This window comes from Oncorhynchus nerka, linkage group LG14 (genome assembly GCF_034236695.1).
Source record: "Oncorhynchus nerka isolate Pitt River linkage group LG14, Oner_Uvic_2.0, whole genome shotgun sequence".
NCBI lineage: Eukaryota > Metazoa > Chordata > Actinopteri > Salmoniformes > Salmonidae > Oncorhynchus > Oncorhynchus nerka.
Genome location: NC_088409.1, coordinates 18,203,249 through 18,221,848, shown reverse-complemented (window position 1 = coordinate 18,221,848; position 18,600 = coordinate 18,203,249). Strand labels below are relative to the sequence as shown.

At 44.8% G+C, this 18,600-nt stretch overlaps 1 protein-coding gene across 18 annotated transcripts in view; it reads left to right on the top strand.

Annotated features, from left to right (window-relative positions):
• Positions 1-887: 887 nt before the first annotated feature.
• snrka (SNF related kinase a) overlaps positions 888-18,600 on the top strand; it is a 73,237-nt gene continuing 55,524 nt past the window's right edge. For 17 of the 18 annotated variants that reach the window (XM_065027619.1, XM_065027622.1, XM_065027626.1 and 14 more), the window contains exons 1-2: positions 888-1,309; positions 2,714-3,388. In XM_065027619.1, coding sequence (XP_064883691.1) covers positions 2,800-3,388 — 589 coding nt within the window. In that variant the 5' untranslated portion in view covers positions 888-1,309; positions 2,714-2,799. The remainder of the gene's footprint in view (positions 1,310-2,713; positions 3,389-18,600) is intronic. The other variant, XM_065027620.1, reaches the window with a different exon arrangement.

Genomic DNA, 18,600 nt, shown 5'->3' with positions numbered 1-18,600 from the left:
CCTGGTAAAGTACCTAATAAACGATCCACCTACTGCTATCTTAATATTCTAGCCTGGTGTATTTATTGTAAGTTCAACACTACCCTTCTGAGTTCCCATAAGGTAAATGCAACACATACTTGAAACAAATCATCCACTTTGTGTAGAGAGCAGATTATCTAAAACACCATTAGTCTATAAAACACAAGCTGTGGATTTTTTATATATAGTAATGAGAAAAAAGTGACAATATACTCTTCTATGCAAAGCCTAACTGGCTTTTGTGTAGCCTACCAAAAATAATACATTACAGTAAAAAAAACTGTCAGCCACTAGAGGGCAGCACAGTCTCATATTAAACAGTCATGGAAATCTACCGTTATTTGCGGTATTGTCAGATTTCTTTTGCAGAAATGTCACTGATCAAGAAATGTACAAGACAATGGTCATACGATGTGTATGAGATGTGTATGTTTGTATGCATGCTTGTTTTGGACTATAGCTAGCTATAACAAGGGCAGAATATCCAAGCCATTACATACAGCCTCATGATGATGTTGGCTGTTGTGCTTTTTTTCCTGGTTATTTTCATGAAATTTGAGGTCCATTATTGCGTTACTGTGCTCAGTATTGATGTGTTTAACTACTAATGTGTATTATTTCACATATTGCCATGGTGAAATACACTTATTATTGCGGACCTCTTCATTGGTATGGACCATTGTGGGATTCTTTCCAGCTAGCTACGTTTCTTTGACGTCAGAAATTAATGCGGCTGATGCCCAACCATAGAGAATGATAGAGGACTAGTAGTGGCCAAAATGCTTTCTTAGCATGGGCAGCGCCATTGAGGGCTTCCACCACTTTAATGTAGTCTACTGGGTGGGACTTCTAACTTCATGGACATGATTCCAACAGGGTCACCAGGAGGGATCAGTCAACCGTGAAGAAGAAACTGACTACTTTAAAATGGAGAGAGTCTCAATGGTGCTGCCCATGCTGTCACATACCCTACAATGGCACAGATACAAACATTAGTCTTCCATCTATCTCTATGCGCCCAACACATTTACGGCGCCGCCGCAACCGTTTCTGGGAGGAGAATGATTTCGACGAGAGATGCAATTCAATCCCAGGAACGCTGCAATGCCTTGTTTCACTGATGAGGTTTGGGCATAGGCACCGTGTAAGTGTCATTTGTAATCGCAACAGAGGAAGATACAATTAGCTAATAATAAACTTTATCGGGGGTAGAACGAAGGACATTATTTGTCATCCAGTGTACTAGCTAGCTGAAGATTTCGGCTTGATGTTTACTGTAGAGAGAGTGGTAAGTCCGAACAGCCGTTGTTAGCTTGCTAGCTTGTAGCTAGGGTTAGTTAGTTATCAGTATATTTGACGTTACGTTAGCTAAACTCACGTTAACCAACGTTCGTTCATACAATTATTTGAGGAAATTACAATTAAATCGGCGCCGCAAGATGAGTTTATCCAACGTCAAAATATGTTGTTACCCAGTAATACCTAGCTAGTTAAGTAACTAACGTTTGCTAGCTACTGTTGTTAGATAGCTAACGCGTTACTCGGTGAATGAACGAGGCACTAGTACGGTAACGTAGCTAACACAGGCCTATCAAGCTGTTTCTCTGTCTCATGTGATGGAAGCTTACGCGTTAGCTAACTAGCCAACTGCTTTCATGGACTAACTTAAACATTAGCTAGCCAAGTATAATAGTTAACTAACTTTTAGCCACTTGAAATTGGCTAACTAGCTAGCTAAGTTAGTGAGCTAGCTACTGTACTGTATCTTGTCATGACAACCAAATCACCTGACCTGATCCCATTTAGCAATTGTGTGGCAGTTAAAATAATATTACATAACAATTCTTTCCTATATGTAACTAGTAGTCATGTTCCCTGTATGCATGCATTAGTAGTACAGTATTGGCTTCAATTCATAGCTACATTGTCATTGTAGCTAGCTAGGTATTTAGTAATGTGTGGTGTATGTTATGGCTACATTTTCAAGAAGGAAATACTGTAGCGTCCATTGATTATGAATGATGGAACGTCTTTGACTATAATAACCCACGAGGGTTTAATGGCTACATTAACTAAATCCTACCAGTTGAACCTGCAAATAAGCTCAACACAATTCTCCTGTCAGTCCAAATTCCTTGCAACTTTGAAACTCAGTGGGTCTGTAAGGCTAAACGTTACATATATTAAATCAACCTTTTTGTAAGTTAATTTGGTGTTTTTCTTCATGTATCTACGAGCTTCACTGCTAGACCCTTGGCTTTGTTTTTGTTTAACAACAGAAACTCAGGGGTGTAATCATTACTCCAAACAGTCGCAAAACGTTCTGTTTTGCAATGAAAACTAGCGTTTCTACTGGACAGATGTACTGGACAGGTAGGGCCCTAACTGTTTGCTGAACCTTTCCAATAGAAATGGTCATTTCTGTTGCAAAACAGAATGTTTGTCAACTGTTTAAAGTAACGATCACCCTAACTGTTTGCTGAACCTTTCCAATAGAAATGGTCATTTCTGTTGCAAAACAGAATGTTTGTCAACTGTTTGAAGTAATGATCACACCCCAGTACAAATCTGTGAGATGTTCCGCAATGAAGGTTTGAGTCAGGCGGTAGGCCTCATTTCCTTCAAGTCACTTTTAAGTGAAGTTTTGTTCTGTTGATATTCTGATGTCATTTTCTCTCATTGTTACTCTTAGGAAGTGGACATCATGGGCACGAAATTAACATCCAACGTGTTGAAGTAAAGTGGACCCACGAAACTGCTTAAAACCCATCCCCAGCCATGGCAGGCTTCAAGCGAGGGTATGATGGCAAGATTGCAGGGCTCTATGACCTGGACAAGACGCTGGGCCGGGGCCACTTCGCCGTGGTCAAACTGGCGCGCCACGTCTTCACGGGGGAGAAGGTGGCGGTCAAGGTCATCGACAAGACCAAGTTGGACACTGTTGCCACGGGTCACCTGTTCCAGGAAGTGCGTTGTATGAAGCTGGTACAGCACCCCAACATTGTCCGGCTCTACGAAGTCATCGACACGCAGACCAAGCTCTACCTGATCCTGGAGCTGGGCGACGGAGGAGACATGTTCGATTACATCATGAAGCACGAGGAGGGCCTCAGCGAGGAGCTGGCCAAGAAGTACTTTGCCCAGATCGTCCATGCCATCTCCTACTGCCACCGGCTGCATGTGGTGCACCGTGACCTCAAGCCGGAGAATGTGGTGTTCTTTGAGAAGCAGGGAGTGGTGAAGCTCACTGACTTTGGCTTCAGCAACAAGTTTCAGCCAGGGAAGAAGCTCACCACTAGCTGTGGCTCGCTGGCCTACTCTGCCCCAGAGATCCTGCTGGGAGATGAGTACGATGCTCCGGCCGTAGGTAAGACATCTAAGCTTGTAGGCCTGGATACATTAGATTGATGACATTTGACGCTGTCTGCCGTATTTTTTGTTGTTGATTGAACCTTTATTTAACTAGTCAAGTCAGTTAAGAACAAATTCTTATTTACAATGATGGCCTAAGAACATTGGGTTAACTGCCTTGTTCAGGGGTACAATGACAGATTTTTACCATGTCAATTTAGGGATTCGATCTAGCAACCTTTCGGTTACTGGCCCAACGCTCTAACCACTAGGCTATCTGTTGCCCCAGATAGCCTATCTCTTAGAGTCATAGTTTGATTGTATTGACCTGGGCTTGGCTGTAATCTTTGGCACTTAGTCTAATAGGCATGTGTTGAAAACCCTTCAAGGTAATGGCCTCATATCAGCAAGCTCACAACCCTGTGTAATGGGGCCATGGTGATTCTGTGAGATTGTTGCATGGACTTGAGGGCTAAGGATCGCAGAGTCTAAAAAAATGGAGTTGTATGCTGACCTTTGACATTGCCTTACTGTAGCCTAGAAAGGATTACTTCTATGTATGTATGATGGTTAAGTCTGGTTTTGAACTTACAATTTCAGAAGTGCAAGGTTATGTTGTAGCTAGGGAAGCAAGTTACTGCTATGTGTTGCTATGATACACAAGGCCAGTTCTCCTGGTGTTGGTGCCTAGAGTGTTTCATTGCACTTAATTAACTGGCTCATTGATTTCCTGTGTGGACTGACTGACTGTAGTGCATGCAGCAGCAGCACTGACTTCTCCTATAACCTCCTGTGTGCCAAACCAGGCATTTACATATCAGATCATTTGTAAGTTGATTACTTATATTCTATGATACAACCTATTTCTTTAACATTTCACTGTCCCAGACATTTGAAAGGAGAGTCTGCAATACTCCAATGTTATAAACACGCACATCTCTAAATATAGGTCCTAGGCATGATAATGTCTTTCGATAAACATTTGTGTTAGCCATTTTTGCTTCCCCTATTTGACTATGCCTGTCACACTTGTAGGGTGTAACTGTAACCTGAGGAAACTGTGGTCACTCTCTCTCACATACACACACTGTTTATTTGTAAAGAATGACAGAGCATCTTACAGTAATAGGTCTGGGGCTGTGTGCAGCCTGTGTTGTGTTGTAATTGTCATGGTTGTGCATCAGATGAAGGTCTCTAGAGAGGAGAAGAGAGAAGGCTGACTGCTGTTAATTGCAGACCGGTTACAATCGCCGGCTCTATAGGCAGAACAGTTAATCCATCCTTTGTTTGTACTGAACATCTAGTGCTGAAGCCCTGATTAAATATTTTACTATTGACATTGTGGGGTTGATTAAAATACATTTCTACATGATAGCCAGTGGAAGCCTCGCACACAATTTATATGGTTTCCAGCATAGCCCTGCCAAATCAATATTCCATCCTGCAGCCTCTGTCCAGAGCTGTGTCACAGGCCATCTCACTGCCTCTAATCCATCAATTCACCCTCACTGAACAAACATTTAGCCAGCAGCAGTGTTGCCTGGCCCTGGACTGGTGGGATGGATGAGCACTCCGAGTGTAAGTGTGAGAGAGTAGAGCTTACCTATGACCCAGGGCTCTGCTCTGCTGTCTCAGGGCTCTGCTCTGCTGTCTCAGGGCTCTGCTCTGCTGTCTCAGGGCTCTGCTCTGCTGTCTCAGGGCTCTGCTCTGCTGTCTCAGGGCTCTGCTCTGCTTGCTCTGCTGTCTCAGGGCTCTGCTCTGCTGTCTCAGGGCTCTGCTCTGCTGTCTCAGGGCTCTGCTCTGCTGTCTCAGGGCTCTGCTCTGCTTGCTCTGCTGTCTCAGGGCTCTGCTCTGCTGTCTCAGGGCTCTGCTCTGCTGTCTCAGGGCTCTGCTCTGCTGTCTCAGGGCTCTGCACCGCTGTCTCAGGGCTCTTGGCTTGCGTACTGTTACGTTTTGGTGACTCTTGTCTGGGGACAATTAGTCAGAACTCCTGGGAGAGAGCCTGTCAAAAAAAATAATCATCTCTTCTCTCACCCCCTCACCCTCAATCGCCTATGATTGGTGACGGAGGGCCAGGCAGAGTGAGCATCCTATTCCCTATATTGTGCACTACTTTTGCTCAGAATCCCATAGGGCTCTATGCACAACATAGGGAACAGGTTGCTGTTTGAGACGCAGCCAGTGTGCAGCAGATGTTTCTGTAACTGCTCAGAGAACACCAGAGGTATCATGAGGCCAGGAATGGGAATGAGCAAGAGTCATTGTACAAAAAGAGAGGAAACTGTTGGGCATGTGGGTGTATGTTATGATGATCACTTTTCTTGGAATGTGCCCAATGAGAGAGAGACACACTACAGTCTACTGCCAGCCCTGTGGCTGTTTGTTGTCACGCTGCCATGTTTGTTCCTATGTAACGAGAGAACAGGGTGCTGGAGGTGTCAAGGAGGATTGGGTCAGTCTGTCAGAACATGGTGCTGGGGGTGTCAAGGAGGATTAGGTCAGTCTGACAGAACATGGTGCTGGGGGTGTCAAGGAGGATTAGGTCAGTCTGACAGAATAGGGTATTGTATGGGCTGTGGTGCTGGAGGTGTCAGGGAGGCCCAGTCTGAGGATGATGCCACATGGTAGGGGCTATAGTAGGGTGGGATTTGGCCCAGACATCTGATGGAACAAGCTGGTGTTGGTGACCTTGTACCACTCACTCATGGTTAGACAATGTTCCTCAAAAATAACCTGTTGCATAAAAATGTTGAAAGAAAAGAAAATTAAAGACATTTACTGTGACTATCAGCTGAGAGTATTTATATTCAACCTCTCTTTGAAAGGCAACACACTGCAAATATTGTCTCCTGAAAAATGTGCTAAATGTTGTGAGTATGCTTACTATGCAATGAATGTGCAGAGCCCAGTTACAGTGAAGTGGAGGAACAGGCTTGTTTAATTTTATGGCTGAAGAGGGACAAATCGTGTGAGTGATAATCAGAATGTTTATGGTCCCTCCCTAACGCACACTCAGCATGTTTTCAGCCTGTTCTAATCCCATTAATGCAGGTTCCACTAATGCTGTGAGGAACTTTCAGGTCTGGTGTATTCTAGCAGCTCTGCTCAGGATGATCTGGAAAGCCCAGCAGTATAGAACGAGACAAAGGTGTGTCAATAGGTTCTTGACATTGAGCTTCCCAGTTACCACTGCGTCAAGTCATACAAGTGACTTACCCTTCATACAAGCTATTTTCAGGTCCGTGGGTCTGTACCCTCTTTGCTTTGGCCCCTTGGATCTAAGTAGAGCCTTGATTTATGTCAGTGTCTCAGGTTCAATGGTATTTCTCACCTCCTAAAACCTTAACAGTAACCTTTCTCTCTGAGACCCTGAGCAGCAACCCATCTCTCCATTCTGCCTGTCTGTGTGGCCAAGTTGGCAGGTTGTACTGTACACACGTCATGGCTTGATGAATATAGACCTAGAACTGACCAGCCACCAGACCAGCCATCTATAAAACTCTATTGGTCAGAGAGCAGCCATGCCAGAACTCAGAAAGAATAGAGCTCTTTGATCGCTCTCTCTTTTTTTTGTGTGTAGTGTTACTGTTCATCGCCGGCCGGTGTGAATGTTCCCAGCTTCTCTCTCTCCGTGATCTGTTCAGCAGGCAGCTCCACTTGACAGCTCAGGTTCACATTGCCTGCTGCTGTGGATGTTCCCAGCTTCTCTCTCTCCGTGATCTGTTCAGCAGGCAGCTCCACTTGACAGCTCAGGTTCACATTGCCTGCTGCTGTGGATGTTGCTTCTCTCTCTGACAGCTGTGGATGTTCTCTCTCTCCGTGATCTGTTCAGCAGGCAGCTCCACTTGACAGCTCAGGTTCACATTGCCTGCTGCTGTGGATGTTCCTTGACAGCTCAGGTTCACATTGCCTGCTGCTGTGGATGTTCCCAGTGATCTGTTCAGCAGGCAGCTCCACTTGACAGCTCAGGTTCACATTGCCTGCTGCTGTGGATGTTCCCAGCTTCTCTCTCTCCGTGATCTGTTCAGCAGGCAGCTCCACTTGACAGCTCAGGTTCACATTGCCTGCTGCTGTGGATGTTCCCAGCTTCTCTCTCTCCGTGATCTGTTCAGCAGGCAGCTCCACTTGACAGCTCAGGTTCACATTGCCTGCTGCTGTGGATGTTCCCAGCTTCTCTCGTGATCTCAGCAGGCAGTGATCATTGTTGCTGTGGATGTTCCCAGCTTCTCTCTCTCCGTGATCTGTTCAGCAGGCAGCTCCACTTGACAGCTCAGGTTCACATTGCCTGCTGCTGTGGATGTTCCCAGCTTCTCTCTCTCCGTGATCTGTTCAGCAGGCAGCTCCACTTGACAGCTCAGGTTCACATTGCCTGCTGCTGTGGATGTTCCCAGCTTGACAGCTCAGGTTCTCTCGTGATCTGTTCAGCAGGCAGCTCCACTTGACAGCTCAGGTTCACATTGCCTGCTGCTGTGCTTCTCTCTCCTGTGATGTTCCCAGCCTTCTCTCTCTCCCGTGATCTGTTCAGCAGGCAGCTCCACTTGACAGCTCAGGTTCACATTGCCTGCTGCTGCTGCTGTGGATGTTCCTGCTGTGGATGTTCCCAGCTTCTCTCTCTCCGTGATCTGTTGTGACAGCTCAGGTTCACATTGCCTGCTGCTGTGGATGTTCCCAGCTTCTCTCTCTCCGTGATCTCAGGCAGCTCAGGTTGACAGCTCAGGTGACAGCTCAGGTTCACATTGCCTGCTGCTGTGGATGTTCCCAGCTTCTCTCTCTCTGTGATCCGTTCAGCAGGCAGCTCCACTTGACAGCTCAGGTTCACATTGCCTGCTGCTGTGGATGTTCCCAGCTTCTCTCTCTCCGTGATCCGTTCAGCAGGCAGCTCCACTTGACAGCTCAGGTTCACATGTTGCCTGCCCCAGCTTCTTCTCTCTCCCGTGATCTGTTCAGCAGGCAGCTCCACTTGACAGCTCAGGTTCACATTGCCTGCTGCTGTGGATGTTCCCAGCTTCTCTCTCCCCGTGATCCGTTCAGCAGGCAGCTCCACTTGACAGCTCAGGTTCACATTGCCTGCTGCTGTGGATGTTCCCAGCTTCTCTCTCCCCGTGATCCGTTCAGCAGGCAGCTCCACTTGACAGCTCAGGTTCACATTGCCTGCTGCTGTGGATGTTCCCAGCTTCTCTCTCCCCGTGATCCGTTCAGCAGGCAGCTCCACTTGACAGCTCAGGTTCACATTGCCTGCTGCTGTGGATGTTCCCAGCTTCTCTCTCCCCGTGATCCGTTCAGCAGGCAGCTCCACTTGACAGCTCAGGTTCACATTGCCTGCTGCTGTGGATGTTCCCAGCTTCTCTCTCCCCGTGATCTGTTCAGCAGGCAGCTCCATTGCCTGCTGCTGTGGATGACAGCTCAGGTTCAGGCAGCTCCATTGACAGCTCAGGCTGCTGTGGATGTTCCCAGCTTCTCTCTCCCGTGATCTGTTCAGCAGGCAGCTCCACTTGACAGCTCAGGTTCACATTGCCTGCTGCTGTGGATGTTCCCAGCTTCTCTCTCCCGTGATCGTTCAGCAGGCAGCTCCCTTGACAGCTCAGGTTCACATTGCCTGCTGCTGTGGATGTTCCCAGCTTCTCTCTCCCCGTGATCTGTTCAGCAGGCAGCTCCACTTGACAGCTCAGGTTCACATTGCCTGCTGCTGTGGATGTGACACTTCTGCTATTAATACATTTGTGGGATTTTTTCTAAAAGTTCAGCCTTTCTACTTTGGGCCCTGTGTCTACTGTACCAACCACATAGCTACTCAATGAATAGCCTCATTAAATTAAGTCATCCACCACTTCATCTTATAGGCTACGTATTAAAATGCAATGTATTACTACTTTGATTCAATCAGGACTATGGCTGGGAATTGCCAGGGACATAACGGTACTGTCAAGATACTTCGGTGGCGATACGATATTTATTGCGACTCTCACGGTTCTATGTGTATTGCGATTCGATACTGCTTTTAATAAATATATATTTATGATTTGATATTCCAGACATGTTGCTCACTATTTGTCTAAGCCGAGAGCATTAGAAAAGTCATGGAAATGAAAGTGCTGAAAAGATGTTGGCTCACTTTAAAAAGATTGATTTATGATATATTTTTATTTTACAAATGGATAGTTGTAAGTCAAATTATTGATGATATAGTATTGTCCATTTTTAATATTTCGATATGTAACTGGATCCATTTCCCCATCATTAATCACAACTGACCTTACATCATGATTCCCAGCTCTTCCATATTTTCATACATTAATGATTATCACTAATGAAACATTTCAGTGTATAGTGTTGAAAATGACCCTCTCTCTCGCTCTGTGTTATTAACTGAGGAAGAAGGCTGTCCTGGTGTGACCAGAAGAATACCCAGCTGACTGAGTGAACCAGTTCCACACTGATTTCACAGGGAGGGAGGGGAAGAGGGAGGGAGGGAGGGAGGGATACAGATGATTATTAATAACAGTAATTATTATTTTCACTGACCTGAGCGAAATGACGGGGAATGACTAAGTGCATCCCAAATGGCTCCCTATTTAGTGCACTACTTTTGACCATGGCCCATGGGATTCTGGTCATAAGTAGTGCACTATTCAAGAGAATAGGGTTCCATTTGGGATGCGCACGTTGAAGAACGAAGCGCGCGTTGAAGAACGAAGCGCGCGTTGAAGAACGAAGCGCTCCAACGAGCGCGGCAGCAACCCTTTCCAATCGCCACCTGTCCGTCTGCTTCCATGGATTTTTTTCCCATCAGTGGTGAATCCCACATTTGACCTCCAGATGAACCTTCTGTTGAATCTGTGTTTAGCACTGTGTGATGTGAAATGAGCCTTACGTTGGGGGCATTCAGAATGTTATAGCCTACATTGATTATGCTATTACTTCGGCGTTCTGTAGTGGGAAACCAATAAATGTTTTATTTTATTATTTTTTTTACACTGTCTCACGTCTCGACATTCCTCTGTGTCTGTAGTATTATCAGCCTGCATACCAGACCTGTTTGCTATCATTCCACTCCTTGCCACTCCTTGTCATATGCCAAACAAAAATGTCCAAACTAATTCATTGCCTACTTCAAGTAACTTGTGATTCATTAACTTTTTAAAATAAGTCCTGTAAAATGTAGGCTAATGGGGACCATTGACTGAAGTACACAATATATACAAAAGTAAGTGGACGCCCCTTCAAATTTGTGGATACGGCTATTTCAGCCACACCCGTTAGTGACAGATGTATAAAACCGAGCACACAACCATGCACTCTCCATAGACAAACATTTGCAGTAAAGGGGCCTTACTGAAGAGCTCAGTGACTTTCAACATGGCATCGTCATAGGATGCCGCCTTTCTAACAAGTTAGTTTGTCAAATGTATGCCCTGCTAGAGCTGCCCTGGTCAACTGTAATAGATGTTATTGTGAAGTGGAAATATCTATGCATAACAGCGTCTCAGTCGTGCGTTGGTAGGCCGCACAAGCTTATAGAACGGGACCGCTGAGTGTTGGGCGAAAAAAATCTGTCCTCGGTTGCAACACTCCGTACCAAGTTCCAAACTGCCTCTGGAAGCATCGTCAGTACAAGAAATGTTAGTTGGGGAGTTTCATGACGTGGGTTTTCATAGCCGAACAGCCGCACACAAGCCTAATATCACCATGCGCAATGCCAAGCATCGGCTGGAGTGGTCTAAAGCTCACCGCCACTGGACTCTGAAGCAGTGGAAACGTGTTCTCTGGAGTGACGAATCACGCTTCACCATCTGGCAGTCCGACTGACGAATCTGGGTTTGGCGGATGCCAGGAGAACGCTACCTGCCCCAATGCATAGGCCCCCTTGCTTCCAGTGAAGGGAATTCTAGACGATTCTTTGCTTCCAACTTTGTGGCAACGTTTTGGTGAAGACCCTTTCCTGTTTCAGCATGACAGTGCCCCCGTGTACAAAGTGAGTTTCAGACAGAAATGGTTTGTTGAGATCGGCGTGGAATAACTTGACTGGCCTGCACAGAGCCCTGACCTCAACCCCATTGAACACCTTTAGGATTAATTGGTACGCCAAATGCGAGCCAGGCTTAATCGCCGAACATCAGTTCCCTGAACTCACTAATGCTCTTGGGGCTGAATGGAAGCAAGTCCCTGCAGCAATGTTCCAACATCTAGTGGAATGGCTTCCCAGAAGAGTGGAGGCTGTTATAGAATCAAAGGGGGGACCAACTCCATGTTAATGCCCTCGGTTTTGGAATGCGATGTTTGACAAGCAGGTGTCCGCATACTTTTGGTCATTTAGTGTAGCATGCGTTGTTCCTAAACCAGGCTTTATCTCCATCAGGAACAGCGTTGCTCCTTGCCATTGCAATAGCAGTGACCATAATATCAGGGTCGTTCCATGTCATTTCAGCAAGCCATGTCAACAGCTCAGATTGTTCTGAGATCATTTCTGTAGTTAGGAACATAAGATTAGCATTCCTGCAACATTATTTTGTTGAAACATCTTTGATCTCTGAGATTAATATTCATTAACCTCATAGCAAAGGATTGCCTTTGATTTGACGGGTGCATGTGCGCATTTCGGTGTGATGACCTTAAGACCCAATAACGTGTTTCTGCACATGCGCTTAGCTAGCCAACGTCACCATGACTTCACCTACAAGTGTTATCAGGGACCACTATGGAAAGATGACTCTCATGAACACGATGGCGTTCTCCGGTTTGTTTTACGATCCCTGTGTGCAACTGGCAAAGCAATATATTTCTCAGGACATACCAAAAGCAGTAGGCCTAATTCTGGTATAGCAGCAGGCAGTGTGTTCTACTGACCTGTAAATCACTCAACTGAATATCTATTTTAACCAAAGATTCCCACCATAACTTGGTCAAAGCAAGGAAATTAGTTCTCCCACTACTTTCACTTCATTTTTGTCCACAGCCATATCTCCCTGTTGTACCTCTGTTCACACTGCACCTTAGCCCAGGGCTAACACCTTCCCTGGGCTCAGGGAGATTTTAGCCTGGGGCTGAGATCACACTTGCACATTCTAAAGTGGGCTAGCACCAATCTTATCCTAGGACTAGCTGGCTCTGCTCTGGAGCAGGGTTAGCACTGACTTTTCAGGGTTCGCCCCAGAAGCACCGTGCCAAAATAGCCCGTATGAAACGGGGTCAAGAACAACGCCTAGGATCCTCACTGTCCAATCACAAAGCTGCACTGTCACTTACTTGACATGCCTGTAATCTGTTCTGAATATTATTTTGGTAAGTAAATTCATACAATTTCATCCTTCCATTTGAGGACAAAAAACAACAAATGCTTTCAACAGGGCAAAAACATTTTGTTGCTATGCCTAACAAAAATGGTTGCTATGCAGCAGACTGGCTAACATCTTCTCTAAAGCTGCAAACTCTACAGCTGGAAGGGCAGCAAACACTACATTTGTCTGTTTTCAGAGCTTTTTATTTACATTAAAATTGGGTATATCCATGATGCTGATAATATTGTTGTGTGATGTTTTGTTTTTTTCCTGGATCAGAAAAGTTTGTCGTTCATGCACAGCATTCTCTGTACAGTGGCAAGATACAAGTTTTGGTACAGTGCTTGGAATACAAGTGTGAATCCTTAGCACAGGGCTAAAGCTTACCAGTTTGAAAAGGCCTCTTGTGAACCTGTCCATAGAGGCTTGGATACCAAGCTAAACTCCTGGGTAGCTGCCCTTCTGCAGCAGTTTGTTAGTTTACTAATCTACCACAATATAACTCCTGATGCGCTCAACTGCACCTCAGGAACTTGTTTGGCTGAATCGGCTGTAAGCCTGTGGAAATCTCCATCAACGGAGGGGTCACCATTTATAGAGGAGTACATTTTCCAACCAATATGTTGAATATAATAATAAACTGCATTCATCAATCTGACTCCCAATATTATGCCAATAAATGCAACATGCCCTGTATGCCTCTGGAGGAATCTAGTCAATGTAGCAAGCCTTACATCACCTCTCAGTATGACTATAATCAGCATGTGTTTAACCTGCACCGTTTTATACAATTCATTAATAGACTAGATACAAACAGCTAATCCTGGTGACCAGTGTTCTAGTGTTATTTGAGGCAAGCCGATCAGAGATGTCAAGGTGGTACCCAAGCATGTGCTATGCATAGTGTATATAACAACTACCAATAGACCTAAATTATATAGTCAAAGAATTACCCTGTTAAACGAGGAATGTGTTTACTCAATTCAACTAAATAAATGTATTAGTCACGAAATAATTAACACTCAAACAATTGGTGTACTTGAGATACATGGCACATTACAGAATGAGACAGAGTAAATGACTATCACCAATAAGATAAGACTTCACATGGTTACAGCTGTCTTCAGTTCAGAATCATCTCTAAGAGAATCTCTGTCTGATACACACAGGAGTTTGGTAGCAAGTTCTCAAAGTATAAACAGTCCCTGCCCAAATTCACTGCTTATACTTGCATAACTTTATGAGCTGGATTTCCTGTTTTGTCATTTAGTTTTTTTTTCTTTTCTGCTCATTAGCATATTTAGCTATCGGCATCTATTGAAATTTGCTATTAGTTTATGCTAGTTTTGTTAGCATTCTTATAACAGATGACCAATGGGATTTTTTTTGGTGTTTTTAGCTCTCCTTGTGTACCAAGATGGGAATACAGTTCATCCCTGGATGAGAGAAGGACATGAAGGTTGTGAGGATTCTCGATACCATACTGTCTCGCGAAAACCATGTGTTAACGTAGCTAGAACAAACTGTGGCTCAAAGCAGCCTCCTAAATGTTTTCAGTCAGACATTCACACTTGCCATACAGACTTCAAATATCTAGCCAATACATTTTGAATCGAATAACATTGCTTGTGAACTTCAGAGCTGTAATGATTTGATGCTTTGGTTCTTGGCAAATACAAACTCATATTAGTAGTATTCATCGCTCCTGCTTGAGTCTATACATTCTGGGTGATGCGATATGTCTTCATTGGCTTTTTCTCTGGCAAGCTCTCATTTGACTATTGCTGATTGCTCTAAAAACTAGTTGTTGCACATCTCACTACAAGAGCATTGCAGAATTTGTACAGATAAAAACCAACGTGTTTGAAAATATCGGGACGTCTGGGACTGCTCAAAGACTGGATCGATAGCTTGCATTAAACGAGGGTCAGTGACGTCTGGGACTGCTCAAAGACTGGATCGATAGCTTGCATTAAACGAGGGTCAGTGACGTCTGGGACTGCTCAAAGACTGGATCGATAGCTTGCATTAAACGAGGGTCAGTGACGTCTGGGACTGCTCAAAGACTGGATCGATAGCTTGCATTAAACGAGGGTCAGTGACGTCTGGGACTGCTCAAAGACTGGATCGATAGCTTGCATTAAACGAGGGTCAGTGACTTCTGCGCACCCGAGTAGGCAACAACGTGCGGATTTTGTCTCCGATCTCAACTTGTCTGGGACAGCTAAATCAGGAAGAAAATTGTGCAGTGTGCGCCCGGCTTTAGGGTTGGCCGCCTCTGGCTAATATACAAACTATGGGGTTAGAGGTCCGTGCTCTGTCTCCTCCTGTGAAGACCTTATTTACAGTCGGATTCCCATGGTGTGGCACCATATTTCCTGTATAGTGCACTTAATAGGGAATCGGGTGCCGTTTTGGGATGCATGTGTTCTAATGGCTCAGGTCAAACCGACTGACGTGCCCTGACGTGAAGTCTTCCTTGGCTCTCAGTCAGTCGGGGGGGGGGTCAGTGTTTTACAAGCGTTCCATCCCGAGAATAAATTATTTATTCTCCTGATTTAACCTGGTATTTCCTGCCCAAACCAGAAGTGTTATTCAGTAGCATTATAAAGCATGTATATTTTTTTGCCTTTACCTCCCTTATCTCACCTCATTTGCTCACATTTTATATAGACTTATTTTTCTACTGTATTATTGACTATGTTTTTTTTACTCTGTGTAACACTGTTGTATGTGTCTAAATGCTTTGCTTTATCTTGGCCAGGTCGCAATTGTAAATGAGAACTTGTTCTCAACTTGCCTACCTGGTTAAATAAAAAATATACATAGGCCTATGTCTGCATTTGATTAGAGCATTGTTCGAAAATGAAATCCTGACGCTACCGGAGCCTGATGAGCCGGTGGCTACCGTGCCGGGGCGGCAGGGTAGCCTAGTGGTTAGAGCGTTGGACTAACCACTAGGCTACCCCAAATCCCCGAGCTGACTAGGTACAAATCTGTCGTTCTGCCCCTGAACAGGCAGTTAACCCACTGTTCCTAGGCCGTCATTGAAAATAAGAATTTGTTCTTAACTGACTTGCCTAGTTAAATAAAGGTAAAATAAAAATAAACATTTTGAGCCCTACATTAAAGACTTTTTCATGAGCCTTAGCCCAAAAAAGCCCAAATGATTGTACCGTTAGCCTATATCATATACACTGCTCAAAAAAATAAAGGGAACACTTAAACAACTCAATGTAACTCCAAGTCAATCACACTTATGTGAAATTAAACTGTCCACTTAGGAAGCAACTCTGATTGACAATAAATTTCACATGCTGTTGTGCAAATGGAATAGACAACATGTGGAAATTATAGGCAATTAGCAAGACACCCCCAATAAAGGAGTGGTTCTGCAGGTGATAATGTGATAATCACAGACCACTTCTCAGTTCCTATGCTTCTTGGCTGATGTTTTGGTCACCTGAATGCTGGCGGTGCTTTCACTCTAGTGGTAGCATGAGACTGAGTCTACAACCCACACAAGTGGCTCAGGTAGTGCAGCTCATCCAGGATGGCACATCAATGCGAGCTGTGGCAAGAAGGTTTGCTGTGTCTGTCAGCGTAGTGTCCAGAGCATGGAGGCGCTACCAGGAGACAGGCCAGTACATCAGGAGACGTGGAGGAGGCCGTAGGAGGGCAACAACCCAGCAGCAGGACCGCTACCTCCGCCTTTGTGCAAGGAGGAGCAGGAGGAGCACTGCCAGAGCCCTGCAAAATGACCTCCAGCAGGCCACAAATGTGCATGTGTCTGCTCAAACGGTCAGAAACAGACTCCATGAGGGTGGTATGAGGGCCCGACGTCCACATGTCGGGGTTGTGCTTACAGCCCAACACCGTGCAGAACGTTTGGCATTTGCCAGAGAACACCAAGATTGGCAAATTCGCCACTGGCGCCCTGTGCTCTTCACAGATGAAAGCAGGTTCACACTGAGCACATGTGACAGTCTGGAGACGCCGTGGGGAACGTTCTACTGCCTGCAACATCCTCCAGCATGACCGGTTTGGCGGTGGGTCAGTCATGGTGTGGGGTGGCATTTCTTTGGGGAGCCGCACAGCCCTCCATGTGCTCGCCAGAGGTAGCCTGACTGCCATTAGGTACCGAGATGAGATCCTCAGACCCCTTGTGAAACCATATGCTGGTGCGGTTGGCCCTGGGTTCCTCCTAATGCAAGACGATGCTAGACCTCATGTGGCTGGAGTGTGTCAGCAGTTCCTGCAAGAGGAAGGCATTGATGCTATGGACTGGCCCGCCCGTTTCCCAGACCTGAATCCAATTGAGCACATCTGGGACATCATGTCTCGCTCCATCCACCAACGCCACTTTGCACCACAGACTGTCCAGGAGTTGGCGGATGCTTTAGTCCAGGTCTGGGAGGAGATCCCTCAGGAGACCATCCGCCACCTCATCAGGAGCATGCCCAGGCGTTGTAGGGAGGTCATACAGTCACGTGGAGGCCACACACATTTTGACTTGTTTTAAGGACATTACATCAAAGTTGGATCAGCCTGTAGTGTGGTTTTCCACTTTAATTTTGAGTGTGACTCCAAATCCAGACCTCCATGGGTTCATAAATTTGATTTCATTTACATTACATTTACATTTAAGTCATTTAGCAGACGCTCTTATCCAGAGCGACTTACAAATTGGTGCATTCACCTTATGACATCCAGTGGAACAGCCACTTTACAATAGTGCATCTAAATCTTTTCCATTGATAATTTTTGTGTGATTTTGTTGTCAGCACATTCAACTATGTAAAGAAAAAAGTATTTAATAAGAATATTTCATTCATTCAGATCTAGGATGTGTTATTTTAGTGTTCCCTTTATTTTTTTGAGCAGTGTATGTATTGGATATCTATACTGCACAACAGAAAAACATAAAAGCCTATAGATGTATCTAGCTATATGATCTGTTGGGTAAATAAATGAACCTAGCTCCAGTAGGCCAATCCTTTTTTAGTGTGAACAGTTACAATAGAGTACAGTATTTTATGAACTGGAATTACGCACATCGTGCAAACCATGATAACGCAGAAAGGAACATGCGGTTCTGGTGCAGCACAATGTGGCCTACAAAGTTACAAGTATAGGCCAGTGAATTAGATTTTAATTTAGAAATATAATCGAGCCTATTTAAATAATTTGTAGGCTGACGCATAATACCTGTTATTAGCCTGTCTCTTTTTCTAGAGTTGCTTCATTCCTTCCTTGGTTTCAACAGTTCAATTAAATACGTTTTGTTGTCCTTATCTTCATCATTCTAATGACATCCTTTGTATAACACAGGACTAGTATTAGACGCAGAAGGCTTTCATATCTCTTCATGAAGATTGAGTGGTTATGGGTCTGAATAAATAACTGCTATCGCGCGTTCGCTCTTCTTTCAAACTACCCATGAGTTCTATTTGATGCTGTGTTTAACATTCAGCAAACAAGCTTGTGTTCCTCTTCCTTCAAATTGCCTATTGGTATAAGAAATGCTAAAAAAATATGTCCAGCAAGCTATTCTAGTCTGTTTTTTCCTGCATGGCACTCCAAGAGCTGAGGAGTGTTTTTAAGGAGAGAGGCCAGGGGAGCCCAGGTACGTGAGTATTGTGCGAGCAACAGAGAAAGGCTATAAATTAGAAGCTTATTATGCATAACCCATCATTAATTAGCTAAATATAAGCCTAATACTGCATTGAATGTATTACCTGAAATAGGTAAGCCAGGACATCTAGACAATGTAGAACAGGATGATCTATTTTGGATGCAATTTGAACGTGGAGAGCGACTGTGAGAGAGTGCTAGCGCGTGCACTGATTTTAAAGCAACGTTATTCGAGTGATCGGCTGTTTTTAAAACTCTCCAGCTGCAATTTAAAAAAGTATAATCTTTACAAAAAAATAAATAAGTTGACCCCTGAAAT